Here is a 27,960-nt window from a genome sequence, read left to right on the forward strand (position 1 = left end):
TCATTTGACCTTCACAAAAATCTGTGTATGGATGGTAGTAAGAGTATTATCACCACTTTTTTCAAATGAAGGAGGAAGTGAGAGGCAATATGGTGTGGTGGCAAGACTAATGAACTTAATCATAAGCCCCAAGTTCAAATCCCTACTACTTCATGTATAAAATGAGGGTGGTCTAAGTGCTAAAGTCTCCTAGAGTTGTGTGTGTGTGTGTGTGTGTGTAGTCCTGTCATCCTTTGACTCCAATGAAATTAATGGCTTGTTCAAAGTCAAAGGACTAATATAAAAATAGGAGAAAGCCTGGTCTTCTGGTTTAGTGTCTTCTTTTATATATCATAATCATTATATTTTTAATAAGCAAGTTCTCCTGATTAATTCTTAAATTGTTAAGGTACTCTACTTGGGGACTTAAAAGTTTCTCATCTCTAATGGTAAGGGAGAAAAGAGATTTGGCAGAAATTTTCTTCTCTAAAAGTAGATTTTGAAGGCATAACCATTGGTTTCCTTGTTGCTCCAGTCTAATTACTTAATATTGATTCCCATTTAATTTCTCAAAGGGCAGTAAGACAGGTCAGTGGATAAAGTGCCAGGACTGGTATCAGGAAGACCCATCTTCCTGAGTTCAACTTTTACCTCAGACATTCACTAGCTATTTGAACCTGGAAAAAAAATAACAACGTAGTCTCAATTTTCTGATCTGCAAAATGGTCTAGAGAAGATGGCAAATCACTCCAGTATCTTTGTCAAGAAAACCCTAAATGGAGTCCCAAAGAGTTGGATGCAACTGAATGACAATCTTATTTCTCAAAGCAACTGTTCCATAATTTTCTCTTTAAGCCCCAATTGCATCCCACTCACACTTTGCATAGTAGAAAGCTATGAGATCATCCAACATGAGCTCCTTTTATTTGTCCTTCCTCAGAATTCAATACCATACACAATTTCTTCTTTCTGCCTGTCTCATGTCCTCAGACAACCTGCATTTGCTAATCCCTCTTCTTTCCATGATTCTATCCACTCTCGAATTGGGAAGCCACAGTAAGGTATAGTGAAAAGAACAATGGGTTGGGAACCATGGGTTAGAATCCAAATTTTGACTTTGCCATTATATGTGCAATCCTGAGCAAATCACTTAATCTTTATAGTCTTGGTATCTTCATTTGTAAAATAATGGCATGGTTATAATTGGTTCCCAATGTCCCTTCTATCTCTAAATCTACGAACTCTCAACCTCCCATAGGAGTGTATTGAAAACAAAAAATTCTTTTTCAATTTGGAACTATGCCCAAAGGGCTATCAAATTGTGCATACCCTTTGATTCAGCAGTCTCTACTGGGCCTGTATCCCAAAGAGATCATAAAAAATGGAAAAGGCCCCAACCTGTGCAAAAATATTTGTATCAGCCCTTTCTGTAATGGCAAGGAACTGGAAACTGAGTGGATGCCCATCAGTTGGAGAATGGCTGAGTAAGTTATGGTATATGAATGTTATGGAATGTTATTCCATAAAAAATGATCAGCAGGATGACTTTAGAAAGGCCTGGAGAGATTTACATGAACTGATACCAAATGAAGTGAGTAGAACCAAGAGAACATTGTACATAGCAACAAGATTATGCAATGATCAACTGTAATGGACTCGGCTCTTTTCAATTTGATTCAGGCCAATTCCAGTAGACTTGTGATGGAGAGAGCCATCTGCAACCAGAGAGGCCTGTGGAGACTGAGTGTGGATCACAATATAGTATTTTAACTTTTTTTTATTATTTTTTCTTTTATCCTTTTTTCCCCTCTTGATTTGATTTTTCTTGCATAGCATGATAAATGTAGAAATATGTTTAGGAGAATTGTCCATGTTTAACCTATGTGGGATTACTTGCTATCTAGTGGAGGGGGTAGAGGGTAGGAGGGAGAAAATTTTGGAACACAAAGTTTTGCAAAGATGAATATTGAAAAATATCTTTGCATGTATTTTGAAAAATTATTAAAAAATTCTGCCTCTAGACCTTACTTCTTAAGGAGCAAATTCAACTTCAGACAGGGCATGTACAATTCAATGTAGCCAGCATCTCAAACTCAACATGTGCCAAACCTAATTTATAATCTGTTACTCCAAACCATCTCCTTTTGATACTGATTTTATTTCTGCCAGTGTTAGCACTATTTGTTAATCCTTCTATATGGAAAAATCTTGATTTTATCTCTAGCTCTCACATCATCATTTCCTGTACCCAATCAGCTAGACAGTCTAAACTAAATAGTATTTAGTTAGAAGGCAGATAGCCTTGTAACCATGTTAGCCAGTAGTCCTTTATTTCAGGAAGCACAAGAATCTCATTCTAAATATCATCAGGCTGCTCGAGCTTTACGTTTACAATTTGGAATCACAAGAGAGGAAGCTAGGAGCATAGTAAAAAGCTGTACAGCTTGTCTTCCTTTCCACGCTCCTACACTCCCTCCAGGGAAGAATCCTCGTGGTTTGAGACCCAATGAAATCTGGCAAATGGATGTGACCCATTATAAATCTTTTGGTCGTCTATCTTTTATCCATGTAGTGGTAGACACCTTTTCAGGATTCACATTTGCAATGCCAGCAGCAAAAGAGACAGCCCGAGTGGTCACTGAATTCCTTATACAAGCTTTTGCAATTATGGGTGTGCCACAAGCAATAAAAACAGACAATGGACCTGCATATACATCTAAACATTTTACACACTTTTGTGCACAGTATAAGATTTTACATACCACGGGCATACCCTTTAATCCTCAAGGGCAGGCAATAGTAGAGAGAAGAAACAGAGATATTAAGACACTCCTCCAAAAACAAAAGAAAGGGGGAGCCACAGGTAGCCCTAGGGAACTTCTAAATTTAGTTCTCTATACCATTAATTTTCTAATTTTTGACAAAGATGCACTGGCTCCGGCAGACAGGTTTTATAACCCACCAGAAGGGCAGTGTCCAGTGCGAGCATCTCCACTGTCCTTAGATAATCGCCAGGTGATGTGGAGAGACCCAGAAAGTGGTGAATGAAAGGGACCAGATAGGTTAACTGCCTTTGAATTTCCATCAAAAATGGGACCTGGAAGTCCACTATGTGAGTGGACATGCAAGATATAAATCTTGCCTGGATGTTTTCTCACTTGCTCTTGAAGTTCCTTAAAGAGCTGATAAATATTAGAGGCTGCAAATTTTATTTGGGCTGTGGCAATTCTTTGTACTACACCTACTGAATAGGCTGAATCAGTAATTATATTTACGTCTCCTGGATAATAAGTAAGAGCTAGCATGATAGCAAATAATTCATTCTGTTGAGTGGATTGAAAAGGAGTCCTGATTACTCTCTTTATGGTTAAATCATGAGAGTATATGGCACAAATATTTTCTTTGGAGGCATCTGTAAAGATTGTTGGTCCTTTAAGAGGAACCTTAAAACCTTTTCTTCAAAAATCCATGCCAATTATGTAGTAGCCGGGTAATCTTTAATGGAGATCCATGTGCAAAATTTGGAGCGGTGGCCAATAAAATTTGCCATTCTGGGATGGTCTCACAGCATACATTAATCTGTGCATTAGTATAGAATGTGTATATTTTTTCAGGACTTATTCCAGATAATTGTGTTACTCTCTTAATAGCCTTTAATAAAATCCTAGCCACAAGCACTGGGTAAGGTGTAAGGCTTTGTTCTGGTTGTGCTGGGAGGTTCACCCACTCAATCACTCTGTCTCCTTGATGAAGGACTGCTGTGGGTGCCTCTTTTGTAGCAAAAACTGATATTTCCAAGGGTTTTTGAGTGACTCTTTCAACCACATTGGATAAAGCCAGTTCAACTTCTCTCAAAGCCTTTTGTGCTTCTTTTGTAAGCTGGCGTGGTGAATTTAAAGCACTGTCTCCCCTTAAAATGTCATATAGAGGTTGTAGTTGATTGGTAGTTAAGCCTAACACTGGACGCATCCATTGGATATCTCCTATTAATTTTTGAAAGTCATTTAAGGTGTTCAACTTCTCTGTTCTTAAAGAAAGCTTTTGTACTGTGAGTGTCTTAGGATATACTTCATATCCTAAATATTGAAAAGGAGCATGTCTTGAATTTTTTCTGTAGCTATATGCAGTTTGTAGTACTTTAATGTTTCCATGGTCCTTTGTAGACATGCCTCTAACATTTATTCCTCAGGTGCACATCCCAAAATATCATCCATATAATGTAACAATATTACTTTTGGAGGAAGGGATCTGATGTGTCTACTCAAATCTTTCAGACAGATTCTTCTTCCTGTAGTGAACCGTTGTCTCCAGGCAGTTGCTGTTAACTCTTGTCCTTAGAAGTGACTTCCCTTCCTGCAGAGAGCCCCGTCAAGCCTGATGCAATGCAGAGTCTTTCTTCTTGAATCCTGGCTCTGAATCTCCTCCAGCTCTTATCCTTCTCCAGGCCGATCTGCTCTCCAGGCCCAATATTGTGTCTTTTATCCTCCCAGAGAATGGGCGTGGGATAATGCAAGGGCTTCTGGGAAGAACCACCCCAGCCAATGAGCTTGCTCCTTCCATCAAGTCAACCTGAGTTCTCACCTTGTAATTGTCCAACCTGAATTCTCACCTTGTCACTATCCAGACAACCTGAGTTCTCACTTAGTAATCCTAACAAATTACCCTTATCTTTTATCTTAATCAATTCAGTGTGGTATATGAATATTATGAAATATTATTGTTCTATAAGAAATGACCAACAGGGTGATTTCAGAAAGGCGTGGAGAGACTTACTTGAACTGATGCTGAGTGAAATGAGCAAGACCAGGAGATTACATATTTCAACAATAATACTATATGATGATCAATTCTGTTGGGCGTGGCCATCTTCAACAATGAGATGAACCAAATCAGTTCCAATAGAGCAGTAATGAACTGAACCAGCTACACCCAGTGAAAGATGTAAAGGGCTGAAACTCGAGTCAATGTATGGGGGTCAGACAATTGAGCACTTGAGGCTAATTACTGATTGGACAATACTCTATAAGAATATGCTTGGAAAATGGCCCTTCCCACTATCCTGTGGTGGCCCAATCATTTGGTGTATACAGAGAATTGTGGGAGGGACTAGGATGTTCAGTGAGACTAGCCAGGGTCACTTTGGCGGTGAGAGAGACCACGAGGTGAGGTGGCAGAGATCCCACGCTGTTAGGTTCTTACTAAGTGCTAATGAGATAATGAGATATTGGGTTTTTACTAAGTGCCAAGTCAGTACTTGACAATTTTCTAGTTCTGGTCTTTCCTGGGAGTTTGACTTGTGAATTCCTGGGGAAGAGCTTGCTTGCTTGGGAGGAGCAAGTTCATTGGTTGAAGTGGTTCTTCCCAGAAGCCCTTGCATTATTCCACGCCCATTCTCTGTGAGGATAAAGAGGGCAGCACTCCAGAGATAGAGTGACTCGGCTCTAGACCAGGCTTGACTCGGCTCTCTGCAGGAAGGGAAGTCACTTCTCTAGACGAGAAATTTGGGCGCCAAATTGCGATGGTCCAGTCTAGCTCCTCTGAAGGGCTCAGAATAAGTCCTTGACAGGATAAGCAAAAGTCCTTGCCCCACGTTAAGTGCCAATTTGTAACGTGCTGTTGTCTCCAGAAGCTGCCGATTGCTCTCTGGGAGATCTGCTGTGTCAACTCAAATCTCTCGGACAGTCTTCTTCCTGTAGAGAACCTTTGTCTCCAAACAATTGCCGTTAACTCTCCTCCAGAGAAGTGACTTCCCAGAGAGCCAAGTCAAGCCTGGTCTAGAGCGGAGACTCACTATCTCTAGAGTGCTGCCCTCTTTATCCTCACAGAGAATGGGCGTGGAATAATGCAAGGGCTTCTGGGAAGAACCACTTCAACCAATGAACTTGTTCCTCCCAAGCAAGCAAGCTCTTCCCCAGGAATTCACAAGTCAAACTCCCAGGAAAGGTCGGAACTAGAAAATTGTCAAGTACCGACTTGGCACTTAGTAAAAACCCAATCTCTCATTATCTCATTAGCACTTAGTAAGAACCTAACACCATGCGTCCACTCTCTTCACTTCTACCTCTAAAGACCAAGAATAAAGACTTTTGCTTATCCTGACTCCGGCTGATTCTAAGATACTCAGGGTGCTATCGCGGTTGCCACAGAAAGAATTCTGGGAGATGACTATGAACCACTACATAGAATTCCCAATCCCTCTATTTTTTTCTGCCTGCATTTTTTGATTTCCTTCACAGGCTAATTGTACATTATTTCAAAGTCCAATTCTTTTTATACACAGCAAAATAACTGTTTGGATATGTATACATATATTGTATTTAATTTATACTTTAACATATGTAACATGTATTGGTCAATCTGCCATATGGGGGAGGAGGGTGGGGGGAAGGAAGAGAAAAATTGGAACAAAAGGCTTGGAAATTGTCAGTGCTGTAAAATTACCCATGCATATATCCTGTAAATAAAAAGCTATAATAAAAAATAAAAAAAAATAATTTAGTTCTAAAAAATAACAAAAGCAATTAAAATTCTTTGAAAAGCTTCCACTTAAAATATCTATTTAGAGGAGAAAGGGAAATAAGCATTTATTATATAATATCTATTATGTTAAGATAAAATAGATCATTTGATTCTCCCAACAATCTTGAGAGGTAGATATTATCCCCATTTTACAAGTGAGGAAACTGAGGCAAAGATTAAATAACTTGCCCAGGGTTCTACAACTTGTGTCTGAACTCAGTCAGACTTCCAGAATATATACCCAATACTCTGTCCACTATTCCATTAAAAGTCTGTCTGATGACTCCACCAACTTCCTTTTATCATCAATCATCCAATTATTTAAAAGGATTGTTACTATGAACCAGGATACAAAGCAAAAGCAAAAATAGTTCCTGTCTTGGAAATGCTTCCGTTCAAATAGGAGAAATATTTATGTTAGTACAAACAACATAAATAGATGATTTTAAAGATGGCAAGATGGCACTAGCAGGTAGGGAGAATAGGAAAGGCCATCTGTAGGAGACAGTGGCCAAACTGAGTTTCACAGTGTCTTAAGAGTTGGAGGTTAAAAGGTAGACACAAGAAACAGCAAAAGTGAAAAGGTATGGAGAGAATGGCCTGCTTTCTATTAGGCCAGTAATGAGTGCAAGTGTTAGAATGTAGACTCTTTGACAGTGATTATTTTTTATATCTTCTGTGCCTAGTACAATGCCTGGCACATAGTAATAGGAACTAATGCTTGTTAGTCTTCCTAGACCTTTGTATTTGTGATTTTCCCTTTGTATTTTGACTATCTATAGACATGTACACTGATCTTTTAATACTTTGCCTTAATTCATGCCTTTCTATATCTACTCATACTTCTAATATTTCCATCTTTCACTGAATTACAGAATGAGATTATACTGAGATTGAGTATTTATTCTGACATTCTCTAGTGTTGGACATTTAAGTTGCTTGCAGCTTTTTACATTGACAAATTAAGCTGCTATAAATATCACTGAACAGATGGAGTTTTACGCTAAATAACATTCAGAGTATGTCTCTAAGATTTTTGACTCAAAGGATAGTATTATTTAGTGTCATTAGATTGCTCTCCATTCTATGATAGATAAATGTACCTAGTTTTCTACAACTATGATGATTCAGTTTTGAAATTTTTTGCTAATTTGATGGGTAGGAGGTATAAAATCTGCATCTTTAATAACTGAATACTTTTCATATAATCATTAACCATATGGATATCCCCTTTCATAATTTGTTAATCTTCATATATTGTTCATTTATTCATTATGTATTGGATGGATTGGGGAGAAAAAAATCAGATTGCAGATTAGTTTAAAGACTTTCGTATTTGTCTAGGTAAAAGGTAATGGTCTAAATTAGGATGACCACCAAAATGAGAAAGAACATGGATGCAGAATTCATAGAACTCAAATATAATTAGAAGAGATATTCATGTATCTTTCTACTTAATATTTCAATCATTTCCCATAAATATTTTCAGTGGCTAATATTTATAAAGCAGCGCGCGACAATGAAATTGTCAAATTTGGGTAGCAGTAATTCACCTTAGCTAGAACACAGTAAAGTGTTAATTTTTTTTCACACTAATTTGTTCAAAATGTACACCCAAAATATGTGTTTGATTCAATAAAACATGAACTCTTCACTGAGCACTAATGTATTCTTAACCTTAGTGTAATCTTTTCCTATAGTAATTCCTGCTACACCTATAGTTTCAACATTATAGGGAATTTTCACAGAAATAACAACTGTGGAAAGAACACTGAACTTTTAATTCAGAACACTATCTACCATTTAATAATTGTTTTTTAACTTTGTAGCAAGTCATTTAAACTTCCTGATCCTTTAAAGACTCATCTACAAAATGTGGATATGTGCATTACCAATTTTGTGGGATTGTCAAAGTGCTCCTCTATATACAATACATAGCTTCTGTTTTGAACCATCTGTGTATGTCATAAGCCCCCATTTAGCTTAAAAGTGGAATCATTCTAATTTTACTACTATAACCTTCTCATAAGGAGTATATAATATAAATTTTAATGTTGCACATTATTCAGATGAAAGGACAATGATTGAGATGCTAAATCTAAAAAGTCTATAAGCCACTGGCTTCTTGCTCCTATTACTACCTCTACTTAACTCTTCTTTAATTTCAGATAAGCTCATCAAGCTGCAAAGATTCAAAATTGACTCATACACACTAAACCATTTGGTCACATGGGTGAAACAATCTAGAACCTATTATGACTTCAATAATGATTGGTCATAAATCCAAACCAGAGGTTAGAGGGGAAAAAAATTCTTCTAGGCTACATTTACATAACAGATTGCTATTGGATATATGATTGAAAGTAGCAAATTTCAATAAATTCAAGACAGTTCATAGGCTGGCACTTCTGTTGACTCTAGTAGCACCTTAATGAAAAATCTTTATTATAAAAACAAAGTTATATAGGATGATAAAAGCAAAACATATTTACAATCAATGAGAAGACTAAATTCTCAACGTCTCAAAAAAATCTCTTCTTATTAGAAATAAATCTAATTTTATAACTGCAAAGAAGAATTTACTGGAAACCTATTCTACTTAACAAGTATTATACACACTTCCTCTACTGGTGGTAGAATGTTAAAGAAGCTTATTCTTAATTTATTCCTTCCTTCAACATTTTTTTCATCCTAAATTCACTCCTATTTGCTTATTATTCAATGAACTAAATTAGGAAGTATCTGGGAATTTATTGGATTTAATGTACAAAGTAAAATATACAGAATCTCTTTTGAGACATACTGTGATCAAGATTGAAACTAGGAAACTTCTTAGTTATATTTTATTAAATGAGAAATACTAAACAGTGAAAAAATAAAGAACTTTCAAAATGACTTAAATTTACACCAAGTAAGAGTATTTTTTAAAAGGTAATACATTTCTGAACCTACCAAAGAATTAGATAACAAATATTAAGTCTTTTCTAGAAGACTTAGATGATTAATAAAATTACTTCTAGTTAGAAAGGAAAAAACACTAGTTTCAATAAATGAAACAATTTATGCCTTTCAAAGGATTTATCCACTTTGTCAGCTTGTTTAATCTCTTACTAAATAGGTATTTTTCTTCTGTACCTCAATTAAGATACAAATAAACACTTGCTAATTTATCAACATATTAAAAATATAGGCTAGTCAACGCACTTGCTCTGCCTGGAAAAAAAAAATGAGGACATTTTTCAAGATACCAAAAAACATAGAAACCCAACATATACAGACTATTGACAGTATATTTATTATTTTGGACTAAAAATACTTTTCTATTTTTTACAATGACCTTTAGTTATCAACTCCTATTTTGGATCCTGTGAATCCAATAAGGATTTACTAGAAATTTGTATTTGAATATGTAACTTAAAGGCACTCAACTCAGAGGTCACAAATTCCTGAGCTTAAGTAGAAAATAGGATGCTTTAAAAATTGTTTTAGAAAAAAATAATACAATGTATATGTATATGAGCACAGAATTTTAAAAAATGCTTAGTAAGTAATATTTGGTACACAAATAACATGAATAACAATTTAAGACAATATAGGCTGCTAAAGAGAGACTAGGAAGGAAAAGAACTGCTTTATAGAAGCAAAATAAGATGCATAAAAATTTCTTTTCCTTCCTAAAATAAGCTTCTTTGAAAGTGAAACTGATGATTTTAAATCCTAGAAAAACTAAAGACAAAACAACATGAAAAAACTATCAGGTTGAAAATTACAAATACAGTCCTCATGTTAGTTTTTCAACTCCCCAAAGCATATATGGGATATGAAACCATTCAAACAAAGTATAAATTAAAGGAACACAGACAAGAAAAAGCAAAACAGAATCAGAGATTGAGTGATAAAATTGAAGGGCAACTTTAAAGACATCATCAAATCTGCAGCCAGCTGTTCAAATAATTTCCTAGTTATTTTTCTTCCAAACAATAGAAAATTTACAGATATATAACTAAAGTACACCAAAATTAGGTTAAGATCAAACTTTATCTAAAAAAAAGCTTGTATGTATTTAGTTTTAGAAAAATGCGGAATGTCCCATTAATCTTCAGTTCTTGTCTGCTAACACTAAAGAAAAAGTACAAGTTGATATTTTTGTAGCATAATTGGGTTTGGCAGGAATTTTCTTGGCTTCAAAATTCATTTCTTCATATATGCATAGAATTATACTGAGGATAAAAAGTTACATATACCATCTGCTACAATTCATAAGGCCTTTCTCATTATTAGTCACCTTATTTGTATATATCAGTAGGGCCATAATATTAAAGTAGAAATAAAACATTTTCAAAGTGCAACTGTATTCCATTTGACCAGATTGCTCAGTTTTCTGTATTCTCTAGTTGATTGCCATTTTCAGTTTTTTTTTCTGGTGATATATACAGGAAGTTACAGCAGATAAACAAAGGAAAGATGAGAAGTCTGCTATCCAAATTCATCACCACTTGTTCCTAAATAAAATAAATTTGAAGATATGTTACAAAGAAAGCTGGAAAGAAAACAATTTTAATATTCAAAAATTTTAAAGGTGAACGACTAGATTAAATTGGAGATTCAGCGTTTAAAATGATAGTGTCTACCCTCTGAAATGAAAAAGCAATAGGAAATCACTAGACAAGGAAATCTTGAAATTTAACTGAATTTTGTGTTAATTAAGGGTAAATGGTGGAAAAATGATGACAATTTCAATATATTCTGGGCCAATGAGACTATATTTCTAAAATCAGGTCTAGTTTTTAAAAATATGGTTTGAGATACTCAGACAAAATATAGATTCCAAAAGAGGACTTGTATAAAGAGGTATCTGGTAATCATGTCAATTAATAAGTGCAATTAAAACACGTATTAATCACCTAACACATGCAAGATACAATGCTGAAGCCACAAAGAAAAAAAAAAAAAAGCTTCTTCAATGAGCTTAACTTTCTACTAAACATACAATATGTACCACATTAAGTACAGTATTTTGGTGGAAAGAAAAAACACTAAAAAAATGATGGGAAAGTATATTTACATTTACATGCATCATGCATAAACTCTGGGTCTTGGATGCATACACATGGAAAACTGAGAAAGTTTCAGAGAAATAGCACCAGAGTTGAGCACTAAAAAAAGATTTTGAGAGGCAAAGAAGACATGCATTTCAGGCATGGGGAAATCAGCTATTATGCTGAGGGGAAATGGACTTCTGATTTTAGATCAGGTCACTTCTTCTAAAAGGAAAAATGAATCCATGAAAAGAAGCAATATAAAATAAAATGGGAAACACAAACAACAAAGAACTGAGTGCCAGGTTGAAAAATTTGTACTTAATCTCAAAGGCAGACACTACTTTCTGAGTGTTAGGTTCAGACCTGTGCTTTAGAAATATTACATCCAACTATATGAATGATGGTCTTGAGGGGAAACCTTAAAAAGCAGGGAAATCAATTAGGAAACAACGAGGGTCTAGACAAAATAGTTTTTGAGTGGGGTGGCAAGTGACAGTAACAGAAGAGGAATCAACAAAGTATGAAAGGTTACGAACTTGAGAGGCTGGATAGACAGTGGTGCTCTCAAAATAGGGATAAATTTAGGAAGACAAGTTGTTTTGGACATATTGAGTTTGAGAAGATAATAGGATAACTAAGTGAAAACATTTAGCAGTCAATGAGTGATACAAGAAAGAGTTCAGGAAAGAGTATGAGGCTGGACAGAGATCTAAGAGTCATCTATACAAAGATAACTGAATTCTTGGAAGAGGTTAAGTTCACAAGGAGAAAAGTATAGGGAGAGATGAGCAGAGGGCTCACTGAGATGAGCAGAGAATGGACAACCTGAATATTTCTATTAAAACAGAAGTAGCTCTAAGGCTTTCTCATGTACCCTTGCCACTGACTCCTGAGATCTTCCAAGCCTTACCATTAGCCTGTCGGGAATTCTGAGCCTTTCTATCTGTTCTAAAGCTGAGCCTTTCAATATATGTGGTCTCTTCAGATTATAATGGAACTGTCTTCACTTTAACACTTCAATATTTATCACTTGGAATATTGCAAGCACAAATGCTTTTTCATTCAATCTTTCATTCATTCATTCTAAGTGCCATATTTTAGGATAGACACTCAAGTGACTGTCTAAAGGAGGGCAAACCAGGATGATGAAAAAGTCCTCAAAATCATGACATATAAGGAAACTTGGAATATTAGCCTAAAGGAGAAAAAAACTCAAGGAGACATGATAACTATGTTCCAAGTATTTGAAGAACTCTCATATGGAGGAATATTCTTTTCTCCTTGGTTTTAAAAAATAAAACTTAAGAGAAATTAGTAGAAGTTACAAAGACAAAGATTTAGGTTTGGGATAAAGAAAAATACTTAGAAATAATTTTATTACTTTGAGTTGCCTTCCCTCTCCAAAGTTTAGCTACTATAGAAGATATTTTTAAATATTCTACCTATATTTTAAAATTTGCACACTGAGTCATTACAAAAAATAGTACTTGAGTGATACATTTTCTATATAACTAAAAAAAAATCAACTTTCTATTCACATAAAACATTAAATAGAACATATTTTTTAAAAAGGCCAGAAAATCAACTTACCTGATCCTTTTCAAGAGTAAGTATTTGGTATCCAGTTGTTCTACTACAAATCAATTTCCCACTACTATCAAGAGAGGCCAAACGTAATCTAGGATAATAAAGAAAACATCCTTATCAAAAATTGAAAACTGAGTACCATTAATGAATTTTAATTGCAAAGTTTTTTGAAACCTCAATTTGACTTTTTGCTTTTATCTTTGCATTTTTCAAGAGTGATTGTATAAACCTTCCTGATAAAATTGTACAGAACCAATTAATCTGACTTCAAGGTACAATCTGATATCTTTAGCCTTATGAACCCCCCCATGACAAAATTCTTGAGATTTAAGCAAAATAATTTGTGATGTCCATACAGGTTACTTTAGGATTTGCTTGGCAGAGTATATCTCAATTTTTCTGCTCACATCTCATCAAATACATACTACAAGAAGACTAGTAATAAAAGTTAGGGTTATCAGCATTATACAAAGTTGTGGATATGGTTAACATATTTTTACTTATTCTCATACTGCCATAATTATGATTTTTTGACACTTATGTTTATTAGTACAGAAGATAGCCTAATATCAACAGTTCTGATGGTAAAACACTATATCCCACAGCACTACCATCTATTCATCCTTTAATTCTAAGATTATTTCTCCAGCTATTCTAAGATCTCTAGCATATGATGCATCTTTTACTAGTTCCATCAAGAATAATTTAGGCAAAACAATATTACAAAAGGCAGTCAATTGCCAGAGGATAAAGCTCAGCAGAGCCACACCTTCCTGGATAGACTATCTTGGGGGAAGCTCCTAGTGACCAGACAATACTGTACACGATGCTCAGTAGGGGAGTTATAAAGGATGTACTTATATTATATCCAAATTGGTATTTTGCCAGTTCTAATAATCAACTCCCTCTTTCTCTTATCCTACCTGAATGCTATATTTCTTCGAGGCTGTAAACTAACAGATCCACTACATGGCTGATTCAATGTGTTTCGTTTGAAGATAATATAGCGATTAGTATAAGTGACAAGTAAGTCAAAGCCAAAGTTAAATCCTGTCCACCGCCAGCAATACTGAAAAAATACAAAAAAGAAAAAAAAGCTATTATTTAAGTTTATAATATTAATAAGTCAACAACAATTCAAAATACAGTAAGACTGAGGTTGTTGCTAGACTCCTTTTCAAAACCACCCCTTGCTAAATGTGGCAAGACTTACCACCACAGATTCAGACACAGAAATTTTCAAAGACTATGACTAAGTCAGAGAGGGAAAACACACCCCAAACCAATGAAATGACAGAATCTTAAAGCAGATTCTAGTCATTTGACATCTCAGATATAAAGATAGGAAGCCTGAAATATGGCATACATGCTCACAATTGTAAATTTAAAAACAATGTAAGTGTTATCAAACACAGAGAACACTAGCTGCTCCATCTCTAATTCCAAGACCAGGACAGCAGGGCCTATGTGTCAGCAATTTTTTTTTTGAACCAGAAAAAATACCGTATTTCCTATTTTACTGTTAAATAATTTGAAGAATATAAACAAACCACAATAGGTACTTACTTCACCATCCTTGGCAAGTTTTCTACCACATCTCATGCTATTTCCTTCAAGTTCCTCTTTATTAATTTCCTGAGGTCTAGAAATATATATAACAAATGATTTTGATGATGACAGATAATAGCTCACTGTGAATTCTGAAGTAAAAGAACAGAGAAACATATGCTACTAGATTTAAATATGAATTTTCCCAGTAGTGGTACCTAAGAGTGATACCTAAGAGTGACAGGGTACTATGATTTAATTATCTGATTTGACATATTTATTAAATAAGCAGCTTCAAATTTCACAATTTGTTTCTTATTGCTTCCAATTCTATTCTGCACCTGCTAGGATTTATATGAATCAGATAAGGTTAAAAAAAAACCTCCAATTATAGAAGTATATATTATTCTCTTGCTTTGATGAGATTACTATTAACATTCCTTAAATTTCTTTCATATATTTAAAAATACTTTTAAATTTTAAAATATTTCATATATTAGGTTAAAAAGAAAAATGCAATTTTTCTCTCAAATGAATGAGAGCAATTCTTTTAAAATGTAGATCTTAAATATAATAATTAGTATAATGATTGGCATTTATATAGCATCCATTATATGCCAACCACGGTACAAAGCACTTTACATATAATCTCTTTTCATCAATACAACTCACAAATTTTGATTCTATTAATCTAGATTACTCAAGGAAAGAAGAAGCATTAATTTAATCTCCCAGCACATTTGAAAATTATGCATTAGGAAAACAAAACAGTAATTCAAATTATCACCATGTTCAGAAACTTACTATTGTGGCTTTAGCTTTAAATTATATGTTTCAGTATCATAGCCTTGGCTCTTTAGTGTTATCAGTATAAATTATAATTAAAAAGCAAAGAAAAGGTAGATTTTAAAAAATAAAGTCCAATAGCATATACCTACCCTGTATCACTATCTTGTTCTGCCCTGAGCATGGCAAACCATTGCTGTTTGTAAACAGAGGCTAACCATTCTAAAATTCAAAGATAAAAACAGATGAGGAAAAGTTCAGAGGACTTATACATTCTTAAAAGGAAAACAAAAATATACAAATCAATAAAATCATCCAGTCAGTTTTCATTTCACAAATTCATTGTATTCAAAATAGTAAAGCATGTGAAAAGAGTTGAAATTCTATATGAAATTCTCCATGATAATTAAGTTTCAGAGAAGCTTCTCAACTGTCATAGAAGAAAGTCCCTCATAGTGAGCTATTCATATTAACGAAATAAAAAGTGAAAATAAAAAAGCTATGATTTTGTTTTAAAGTCCATTTTATTTAATTATTACTTAGGAAGAATTGATTAATCTTTTTTTTCCCCAACAAAACGTACAAGTTTATTGTTTGAGTCAGAATTAATTCTTTTTTTTTTAGCCTTAATTCTTTATACCTTAAAGGTAAATTAGACTTCATTTTGAAAGATACATAAATTCCAAAAGCAAGAAAGATTACATATACAAATATATCTATAATTCCCCTGCTTTTTAATCTTAGTTATCTCAGGATATCATGAATAATGATGTGGTTACTTTATTTACTACATCTAGATGAAGATAACTTGCTAACATAAACCAATTCTAGTTTAGCAAGGTTACTTGTGGATAGATGGATAGGTCACATTATATTAGGTAAGGTGAAAGCATCAAAAAAATTAAGCTACTTTAACTAAATCAAGTAACAATGAGCACAAAACTATCTGAATAAGCAAAAACCCAGTGCATGCTTGAATTTCTAGTTTAAAACAAAATACAGCTAATTTGATCTTTGTTTTCCTAATTCTTTTTTATTCATTGTAAGAAAACAATTTTCTGCTCTTTGATCAAATGATTTCTTTTAAAATAAATCAGTCCTGAGGCAGCTAGATGGCTTAGTGGATAGAGCACCAGACCTGAAGTCAGGAGGACCTGAGTTCAAATCTAGTCTGTCTCAAGACACTTAACATTTCCTAGCTGGGTGACCCTAGACAAATCATTTAATCCTAAATGCCTCAGTAAAAGACAAAAAAAATAAAATAAAATAAATCAGTCCAAATGAAGAAAATGCTCTTTCTACAACTTGAAAAAATATTATTTTAATTTCATTATCATTTCAGGAATATCTTTATCAATCAAGGTTGCTGATTACCCTTTCTCTGAAATGATGATGATTCTCTACAGAATCATCCATTCCCTATTCAAGTTCTCCTTTGATGCCTCAGTGTGGTGTGAAAATAACCCTGTTTTTTCAAAAGACTAGGATAAATGCAATGTAATAAGCTCTTCTACGTTGTAATAAATCCATCACTAACTGGACTGACAAATTTCTTAACCATAGTAACTGTTAAAAATCATCTATTAAGTATTTCTATGATGGCAGAAAATAAAATTTTTTCAGAGCAAAATAGAATTTTTAAAAATATATAATTAAGGTGATATTATATAGAAGTATATCCCATTAAGTAAAAGTGAAGTCTCCAGAAATATTATTTGAAAAAATAATGTATTTACAGATTTACTAACTTGTTCAAAAAAATCCAAACCTCAAAATTTGCTTCTTTAGCCAGCAAGCAATATTTATTTCTAAATCAAAACAAGAGGGTCAATATATCTCATATGGAACAAATAATCTGGTTTCTCCACCATTATACTTTAATTCTTTAGATCAAATGTTGAACTTAGCATCAGGATCTTAACATGAGTTATAAATAACTAGATTAAGAGATAACATATCAAAATTAAATGAAAAGCTACTGGAGATATTTCATCTGATAATAAGCCTTCAAAGATATGTACCTTAACTTTTAGCTTTAATAAGTGATTTACATCTATTATCAGGTTAAAATAATTAGGTATAGAACATGGAAGTAATTCTGAAATTAATGTTACTATTCTTTTGTATTCTCTTACCTGAAGGTATTAGAGCATCTCGTTCAATAATTCTTGCAGAAGCTAAATCACTGATGATATACTGCAACCTTAAGTGTCTGAATACTGGTACAAAAGCTTTTCCTTGATCAATTTCAAGGAAAGCAGTATCTTCGAAATCTGCATAAACATAAAATAAATATTGTTCTGCTTTCACCCAAACATTAAACTTGGTTTTCCAAGAAACAGTATATAGCTTATGTACGATTACATACAAATATATAGTTCCTCTAAATCACAGCTTCTTAAATTGTAGGCCTATGACCTTGCATAACTGAATGTGGGGATCATGAAAAATTTGGCAACAGTAAAAGGTGTCTGAATGTTCCATGTCCTGAATTATCAAATATTCTGCCAAGATTTAATTCTTTATTTAAAAATAAACACATCCATCTCATTAGTATGCAAATTTACTTTTGTCATTAATAAATGGTAAAATTATATGTATAAATAATTGTTTTAAATAAATTTCTTTATGATTTATTATCAGTAAAGGTTTGATTTTTATGCCTATTTCATGTACTTATATACTTGATGTCATGTAAAAATTTCTTGAGTGAAAAAGAGTCATGAATGGAAAAAGTTCAAGAAACTCTTCGGTAGAAGACTCTACCCCAATATGTCATCATGACACAGAAGTGACTTTGGACTCTCAAAGTTCATGCCAAATGGGGCAGGAGCTCTGGCAAAAACTACTGAAACAGAAAGCATTAGTGTGGGAACAGCAAACTACTCTGTATCTAAAGATCAAACTAAATTTAGACTGCTTGTCATCATTAGACAAAACATGTCTAAGTCATATCTTTTGACTAAAAATGAATATTTTCCAGGTGATTCATTTTAAAGCCAAGGCAACTCAATTGTGGTAAAGGAAAAGATATGATCTGCACATGCGTAGGTGCTACCAAAACTGAAGAAACCCCATTATTTTTTGAAAGACACATAAATGATATACTGTTATAAAGCATATAAGTTAAATGTTTCTTTTAGAGTTTTCAAAGATCCCATTGCATCACAAACAGAAAAAAAACCTGAAGAGATCCTAGAAGACAATTCAGTTCTAAGAAGGAAGTAGAAATAATTCCTTGTTTTTGATCAGCAAGATCAAACAGAAGCCTCCATAAACCATATCTTTAAGGAGACTCAGATGAAAAATGCAATCTACTTTCAAAAAGAGAAATAATTAATGAAAGTCTGAGTACAGACTAAAGTATAACTTTATTAATTTTTTGGACAATTTTTTCAACATGGCTAATATAGAAACATGTCCACTCACATAGTGGACTCCCAGGTCCTATTTTTGATGGAAATTCAATGGCAGATAGCCTTCTAACCATGTTAGCCAGTAGTCCTTTATTTCAGGAAGCGCAAGAATCTCATTCTAAATATCATCAGGCTGCTCGAGCTTTACGTTTACAATTTGGAATCACAAGAGAGGAAGCTAGGAGCATAGTAAAAAGCTGTACAGCTTGTCTTCCTTTCCATGCTCCTACACTCCCTCCAGGGAAGAATCCTCGTGGTTTGAGACCCAATGAAATCTGGCAAATGGATGTGACCCATTATAAATCTTTTGGTCGTCTATCTTTTATTCATGTTGTGGTAGACACCTTTTCAGGATTCACATTTGCAATGCCAGCAGCAAAAGAGACAGCCCGAGTGGTCACTGAATTCCTTATACAAGCCAAATTCCTTAGGATATACTTCATATCCTAAATATTGAAAAGGAGCATGTCTTTGAATTTTTTCTGTAGCTATATGCAGTTTGTAGTACTTTAATGTTTCCATGGTCCTTTGTAGACATGCCTCTAACATTTGTTCCTCAGGTGCACATCCCAAAATATCATCCATATAATGTAACAATATTACTTTTGGAAAGGCTTTTCTTACTGGAGCAAGAGCAGCTGCAACATACATTTGGCACATAGTAGGGCTGTTTTTCATTCCCTGTGGCAAAACTGTCCATTCATATCTTTTATAAGGCTCAGCCAAATTAACACTAGGCACTGAAAAAGCAAATCTTTTCATATCCTCCTTATCTAGAGGAATAGAATAGAAACAATCCTTAATGTCTATAACCCATAGAGGCCATTCTCTTGGCAACTGAGTAGGAGATGGAAGTCCAGGCTGAAGAGTTCCCATAGTTTCCATCTGTTCATTTACTCTTCTTAGATCAGTTATCATCCTCCATTTTCCAGATTTCTTTTTCACCACAAATACCGGGGAATTCCAAGTACTTAGAGAAGGTTGTAAGTGTCCTTGGTCAAGTTGTTCTTGCACTATGTCTAATAAGGCCTGAATTTTATCACTTCTTAAGGGCCACTGTTCTACCCACACTGGTGAATCAGTCTTCCACTGAATAGGAACTGGTGAAAGTGCAGGTAGGCCTTCAACAGCAGCCCTGCCTAAAAAGCCGAAGTGCTTATTTGTAATCCTATCTGCTGTAAAATGTCTCTTCCCCACAGATTGATGGGGATTTTTTCAACCACAAAAGGAGTAAAAGCTCCTGTTTCTCCTTCAAATACCCATCTCAAAGGCCTAGCACTAACTTCTGCTGCTATTGATCCTCCCACCCCAGACATATAGGTGTCTGCTTTAATCTTTGGCCAGTGACCGGGCCAATTGGCACCTCTAATAACTGTACGATCTGCACCCGTGTCTACCAATCCTTCAAATGGTATTCCGTTTATATAAATAGTAAGCATAGGTCGGTCAGCTGTCACAGCTGCTGTCCAATATATTCCTGGATTTTGTTCATTGGAGTCAAAATCTAGGCGACTATCACTAGGTTGCTTATTAGGGGTCCGTAACAATAAGCCTGATGCTACTACTTCTCCTGGTTGATAAATCACACGTTGTCTGCCTGTGTTAGTGACTGGGATATTAGATACATGTTCTCCAGTCTCCCACATCAGTGTATGGATGGACACTGTTTTGTAGGCACTCTCAGAAGGTGAAATGGTCAAGCCTACTGTGCCTGGAGGCAAAGGATCCATAGGCTCAACAGGAACAGATTTCACTTCTCCAGGGAGTATCTCGGTAGTCTCTACTGCACACAACTCTATTTTTCCTAATTTCAATCCCTTTCTTCCATCTGATTGCCTTTTGGCTGATTGATCGTGTCTTAAAATTCTCTGGATGTAACCTCGGCTGCCATCATGCCCCACTTGGGGGGCTGAAGCTGGGCCCCACCTGTCATTTCCCTGTGTCAATCTACATTCGGAGGCCCAGTGGAGGCCCTTGTGACATTTTGGACATGGGGTTTTAGGTCTTCTCTCACCCTGTCTTCTCACTGTATCTCCATATCTACACTGAGCTCTTAGATGCCCAATTTTTCCACATTGAAAACATCGCCGAGTTTCTCTAGAAGGCCCTTGCCATGAGGGACCCTGTCTTTCCACATTCATCATTGTCCGGGTGTAAAAAGCATTTGTTCCCACTGTAGCACAGCGTCTTATGATCTCCTCTAAAGGAGCATCTTTGTCTAATCCCCATATAATTCTTTTGCAAATCTCGTTGGCATTTTCCTTAGCCAGATGTCTGGTCATTATTTCTGTAGCTGAATTTTCTCCAATAGTTCTTTTGACAGCAGTTTGCAAACGTCCCACAAAATCTGCAAAAGGTTCATTGGGACCTTGCTGTATTTTAGTGAAAGCCTCTCCACGATCTTTCTGTCCAGGAAGGACACCCCAAGCTTTTATTGCAGCCTTAGCAATTTGTTCATATATCGTCATGGTATAATTAATCTGTTCCGAATTCTCTCCATACCGACCTTCACCAGCCAAGTGCTCAAAAGTGAATTGTGTGTTAACTCCTATTTCCAAATTGCATCTGACTTGAATTTTACATAATTCATGAAATTCCGAAAGCCATAATAAATTTTCTCCAGGTTCCAGGCATATCCTTGCTATGGATTTCCAATCATTCGGGGTTAGGACTTCATAAGACAAACCATCTAGTAACATTTTGACATAAGCTGATGTAGCCCCATAAAGGGTACAACCTTTTTTCAAATCCTTAATTTTATTCAAATCTAAAGGTGCATATCTTCTCATTTTATGACCTACAGAATCAATATTTTCAATCACAGGATATGCATGTATAAAATCACTTATATCCTGTCCTTCTCTCTTAGCTTTAACCAATGCTTTTTCTAATCTTGTCATAGGCTTAGGCTTCTTCACAGGCAATTCTGTTTGTGTTTCTGCCTCTTCCCCTCTTTCTTCCTCCATCTCTGAAGGTGGGGTTGATGCGGGCCTGTCAATAATCTGTTCTCTAGGCAGGGTTGAAGCTTCTTCAAGAGAATCATACCACAATTCCTCATTTAAATCCTCTTGGTCTAGGGAAAGATCTTGATCTTTCCTTTTTTCCTCACACTTCCTCCTCTGTCCATTTTTAGAACTTTTCCTTCTCCTACAACTTGCTTGATAGTTTAAGGCTAATTGAACTATGTTGTAGATATAAAATACTTCTGCAGAAATTGAACGAGGCCCATTTTTTGCTTGAAATTCTTTCATTTCATATCCCACTAGCTTCCATTTATCTACATCTATCTTTTCTTCCTCTAAGAACCAAGGAGATGTGTGTCTTAATGCAGCCAAGAGTTTAGCAATCTGTACCCAGGTTACAAGTAAACTCTGCTCCTCAATTATCTTGATTATACTCTCTATAGTACCACTCCTGAATGGAGCTGAGGTTGCGTCTGGGGCTGAGGTTGAGTCGGCTGAGGTCCAGGGATTGAATATAGCTAACATCTGCCCCATTTCAGCTATAAGAGATTCCTGGTTTAGCCCTTAACAAGTTAAGTTCCTTATTTATCTATTAGCACGCTCACTTAATCTTTAACAAAGTTTCCTCGTTACTCACGGTTCTGGGTCAGAGAGACTGAGATCTAGATCGGAAGCTTTTCCACTGGAATCAGGACTGTGTCTGTCCCTGTTCGGGCGCCAAATTGCGAAGGTCTGGTCTAGCTCCTCTTGTCAGGATAAGTAAAAGTCCTTGCCCCACGTGTGGACGCCAATTGTAACGAGCTGTCGTCTCCAGAAGCTGCTGGATCGCTCTCTGGGAAGAGATCTGCTGTGTCTACTCAAATCTCTCCAACAGATTCTTCTTCCTGTAACGAACCGTTGTCTCCAGGCAGTTGCTGTTAACTCTTGTCCAAAGAAGTGACTTCCCTTCCTGCAGAGAGCCCCGTCAAGCCTGATGCAATTCAGAGTCTTTCTCTTGAATCCTGGCTCTGAATCTCCTCCAGCTCTTATCCTTCTCCAGGCCGATCTGCCCTCTGCGCCCAGTGCTGGCTCTTTTTATCCTCCCAGAGAATGGGCGTGGGATAATGCAAGGGCTTCTGGGAAGAACCACTTCAGCCAATGGGCTTGCTCCTTCTACCAAGTCAACCTGAGTTCTCACCTTGTAACTATCCAGACAACCTCAGTTCTCACTTAGTAATCCTAACAGAAACATGTTTTACACAACTTCATACATATAATTGATATCTAATTAATATCATATTGCTTGCTTTCCTAATAGGAATAGGAGGGACAGAATTTGGGACTCAATTTTTTTTTTTATTTTCTTAAGAGTATTTTATTTTTCCAATTATATGTAAAGATTTAACATTCTTTAAGATTTTGAGTTTCAGAGGTTTTTTCTCCCTCCTTCTGTTAACATCCCCTTCTCCACAGTAAGCAATGTAGTATAGGTTATATAAATACAGTCATTTTAAACATAATAACATATTTGTCATGTTGTAAGAGAAAAATCAGGAAAAAAAAAATCACACAAAAGAGGTATGTATAGTATGCTTTGATCCACAGTTCTGTCTCTGGATGTGTACTGCATTTTCCATGTGTATTGCAATTTTCTTAGATTGCCACATTGCTGAAAAGAGCTAAATCTATCATAGTTTATCTTATAATCTTGCTGTGACTGTATGCAATGTTCTCCTGGTTTCACTTACTTCACTCAGAATCGGTTCACGTAAGTCTGTCCAGGCTTTTCTGAAATTAGCCTGTTTATCATTTCTTATAGAACAATACTATTCCAATACATTCACATGCCATATCTTATTCAGTCATTCCCCAATTGATGGGCTTCTAATCCCATTTCCAATTCCTTTTCACTACAAAAAGAATTACCACAAACATTTTTGCACATGTGAGTCCTTTTCTCTTTTATGAATTCTTTGGGATACAGACCTAGTAATGACACTGCTAGATCAAACGGTATGCACAGTTTTTTAGACCTTAGGGCATAATTCTAAATTGCTCTCTAGAATGGCTAAATCTGAATCTCAACTTTTTTTTTTTTTTTAAAGAATGTAAAAATAAACAAATAATTTTTAAAAGTCCTTCATAGGCTGACTTTCTGAAGAAGTATAGATGGATCTGAAAGATATATACTGATCGCCTGGCTCTATTTTCTTTTCCTTGACTGGGTCAAGTCAACTTTAAACTAAATGCACTCAAATATTTTGGAAAAATTGAGTAATGAAAGTTCTACCCTAATAAGAACTGGAAATAAAATGCTACTAAAGAAAAATAAAGAAAATAAAATAAAGAAAGAAAAATAAAGAAAATAAGGAAAAATAAAGCTAACAAAAGAAAACTTTCATGAGTTTTAGGTTTATCATGTAACATGTATCAGCACTAGAAAAAAATTCAATTTATATATATACAATTTAATTCATTAACTATTTATCGCCTGATCCCATGTAAAATAATAGTAGTGGGCACTGGGAGAAATGCAAAGCTTAGCCAATGTAGAATTCACCATCCTCATAGAACATATTCAATTCAATCAACATTTATTAAGAGTCTATAAAGCTTACAATCTAGTAGATAAATGGGACAAATTAAGAGTTAACTATAAAACATAGTAACCCATAACATATCAAAGAAATGAAGAACAAAATATAAAATAAGACAATGGGAATGGAAAAACATGTGGCTCTAAGGGCTGGAAAACACCTTTTTTCCCAACTTCTCATCTTTAACTCCAAAACTTCCAGTATTTCACCAGCTGGTTACTCTGATAAAAATGATTTTATTACAAAATATATTACAAAACATTCTAGACCAGGGTTGAGTTTTTATCATTTTTGTATGTCATGGACCTACCACAATAAGTTTTTTCTAATGGACCTCTTCTAAGAAGGAAAACAATGCTACTGAAAGTTATTAAAATATTTTAAAAACAAGTTCAATGATACCTGGGTTAGGAATCTTCATTCTAGATTGCCATAAAGTAAAAAGTAATTCCATCATAGTTGCCATTTTTCTCATCACCAAAAACAGGTTTTTCTAATTTTGCAAGAATTCATTTTTAAAATTTTTATTTAATAGTGGATTGTTTGCCATGTAGGGGAGAGGGCAGGGAGAAGAGAGAAAGTTAAAAAAAAAAATTGAAACAAGATTTTACAAGGGTGAATGTTGAAAACATCTATGCATACGTTTTGAAAATAAAAAGCTTTATATATATAAATTTTATTTTTTTTTTCTAAAAGAATGTTAAGGTTCCAAAAGATATTTTACGCTGAGGTAAAAGTATTAATGTTTTAACTGTCACAGCTAAGTTTAATATTCATCAACCTGGCCTTAAATCTGATATAGTTGCTCAAAGCAAGCTGATCCTTGGGCACTCCTATCATCACACTTTATCTGAGTACAATTTATTTTGGGGAAAAAAATAAAGATGCATTGCAATAAAAGGAAAAAGATATTCTCTTGTTCTAAAAATAAATGTACTATTTTATTTTCAGTCTGATATGCCTGATAAAAAGTAAATTCACATGAAATAGGATGAGCATACCTTTCCTACGCTTGGAAAACCAGGTATCTGCTTCAGGTAAAAGTTGTTTTAATGATCCATTCCAAGAAGGGACTAACTGAAGAAACATCCACTAGATTAAAAAAAAAAATTACATGAAAAATTCAATCACATGAAACCAACTTAGTGTTTTTATATTTTAAATAGTACTTACCCAATCATTAAACTAGTCAACAAAGGTAAAAGGAAGCCATTATCTCCATTTTACAAATGAGATAATTTATTTCCTGATTTCATTTATTTTGTATGACTAGAAATTTCTAAAAAGATCTGATCTGGCTAAGGTCATTCTCCATGTTTGCTAATATAAATACGTGTGAAGGGCATGTTGGAGATAATGTCAGGCCTCTGAAAAAAATAAGCCTTATTTGAAAATGGGAAGAAATAGGTAATGGATACTTAACTTGCAGAGTTAGATACACAGATCATGTTCACAAAAGCAAAATTTTAAGCTATTCTCATTCAAGGGAAGGACCTAGAATAATGGAAGGAGAGAGGGAGGAAATGGAGCATGTAAATTCCAAAGATAAGAGTATGTAGTAAAATTGTCACTCCAGAGAAAACCTGATATGCTATTTAACACAAGTGCTGGAAAAGAATGAACTATTCAAAACTATAGAATGTTTGGAAAAATCAACATTATCAAGCACTGATTCTTAATTTTGCATTTTGATTCTGGCATAGTTTTTCTTTTATTTTATAAATAATTTTAAAATTAGAAATCTCATTTCATTTCAGTCATGTGTAGCCCTCTGTGACCCCATTTGGAGTTTTCTTGGCAAAGATATTGGAGTAGGTTGCCATTTCCTTTTTCAGATGAGGAAACTGAGGCAAACAGCATTGATTTACCCATAGTCACACAAGCTAGTGTCTAGGGCTGAATTTGAACTCAGATCCTTCTGGATTCCAGGCTCAATGCTCTTATTTGCTGCCCTTTTATTTTATTTTTTAAAAATTTTATTGAAGTTTTTTTTTTAATTTTCAAATCATATGGAAGGATGACTTTTCAATATTGACCACTGAAAAACCTTGTGTTCCAACTTTCTCCCCTTCCCCCCACCCCCTTGGCTAGACAGCAAATAATTCAATATATGTTAAACATGGTGAAAAATATGTGTGAAATCCAATATAGGTATACATATTTATATAATTATCTTGCTGCACAAGAAAAATCAGATCAAAAAGGAAAAATAAATAAAGAAAATAAAATTCAAGCAAACCACAATAAAAAGAGTGAAAATGTTATGTTTTGATCCACTCTCAGTTCCCACAGTCCTCCCTTTGGATGTAGATGGCTCTCTCCATCACAAGACCACTGGAACTGGCCTGAATCATCTCATTGCTGAAAAGAGCCATGTCCATCAGAATAGATCATCGTATAATTTTGTTGTTACCATGTACAACGATTCTGCTCACTTCACAGCATCAGTTCATGTAAGTCTCTCCAGGCCTTTCTGAAATCATCCTGCTGATCATTTCTTATAGAATAATATCCCATTACATTCATAAACCATAACTTATTCAGCCATTCTCCAACCTTTTCATTTTAATTATTCCCCAATTTCATTTAACTACTTACACCAATTAATGTAATTATTAATTTATTTAATTAATAATCTCCATCCTGCTTGAGAAACATTTTGACATGAGGAAAAAAAAAAAACAAACCAAAACATGGGACCTCTGGTTTGATGCCATTACTAAGGCAATCATCTTTTTCATCACAAAACAGAGGTTTTCAATATTGACAGAAGACCTGATAAAAACAAACTTTTGCAGCAAGAAACCAAGAACTCATTCTTTGGATAAAAGACAATAATAGAACACGCTCAAAAGCAGGAAAACCCATGCCAGCAATCTCCAAATGATCTACATTTTATGGCTAGGGCATTTTATATCATTTAAATAGAATAATTCTGTTTCCAAGGGAAAGCTTTGGAGAAAACCTGAATGAAGAAATTAAAACTTTCCTTTTTACTGGAGTTTTGCTACTTAGTGACCAAGCAGACACTTAAATTGTTGGAATTTAAGTTCCCAGGGACAGGGAAATGTGAAACCTGACAGAGTTGTTGTAGTTCAGTCATGGTTCAACTCTTAAGAACCTTATTTGGGATTTTCATAGCAAAGATATTGGAGTGATATCTACATCATTTTAAAGATGAGGAAACTAAGGCAAATGGGGTGAAGTGGGCTTGCCCAGGGATAGCTAATGAGTTTCTGAGGCTGATATGTATATATATATATATATATATATATATATATATATATATTTTTTTTTTTTTTTTTTTTTTTTTTTTTTTGCTGAGGCAATTGGGATTAAGTGACTTGCCTAGGGTCACACAGCTAGGAAGTGTTAAGTGTCTGAGCTCAGATTTGAACTCAGGTCCTCCTGACTTCAGGGCTGGTGCTCTATCCACTGCACCATCTAGCTGTCCAGGTTTAATATATTCTTGCTGACTCTTAAGCTAACTTACTCTTTCCTCATCAGTAAAATGAAAATAATGCTTACCCTGTACACTTCATAG

At 34.8% G+C, this 27,960-nt stretch overlaps 1 protein-coding gene across 1 annotated transcript in view; it reads right to left on the reverse strand.

Annotated features, from left to right (window-relative positions):
- Positions 1–9,768: 9,768 nt before the first annotated feature.
- The window catches only part of GMCL1 (germ cell-less 1, spermatogenesis associated), a 30,565-nt gene continuing 12,373 nt past the window's right edge, over positions 9,769–27,960 (reverse strand). Inside the window, exons 8-14 of the mRNA XM_074287118.1 lie at positions 25,418–25,508; positions 17,597–17,734; positions 15,614–15,683; positions 14,694–14,769; positions 14,051–14,196; positions 13,131–13,218; positions 9,769–11,000 (exon numbers count right to left, since the gene is read on the reverse strand). Of these exons, the coding sequence (XP_074143219.1) occupies positions 10,872–11,000; positions 13,131–13,218; positions 14,051–14,196; positions 14,694–14,769; positions 15,614–15,683; positions 17,597–17,734; positions 25,418–25,508 (738 nt within the window). The 3' untranslated portion in view covers positions 9,769–10,871. The remainder of the gene's footprint in view (positions 11,001–13,130; positions 13,219–14,050; positions 14,197–14,693; positions 14,770–15,613; positions 15,684–17,596; positions 17,735–25,417; positions 25,509–27,960) is intronic.

This window comes from Sminthopsis crassicaudata, chromosome 2, assembly GCF_048593235.1.
Source record: "Sminthopsis crassicaudata isolate SCR6 chromosome 2, ASM4859323v1, whole genome shotgun sequence".
Lineage (NCBI taxonomy): Eukaryota > Metazoa > Chordata > Mammalia > Dasyuromorphia > Dasyuridae > Sminthopsis > Sminthopsis crassicaudata.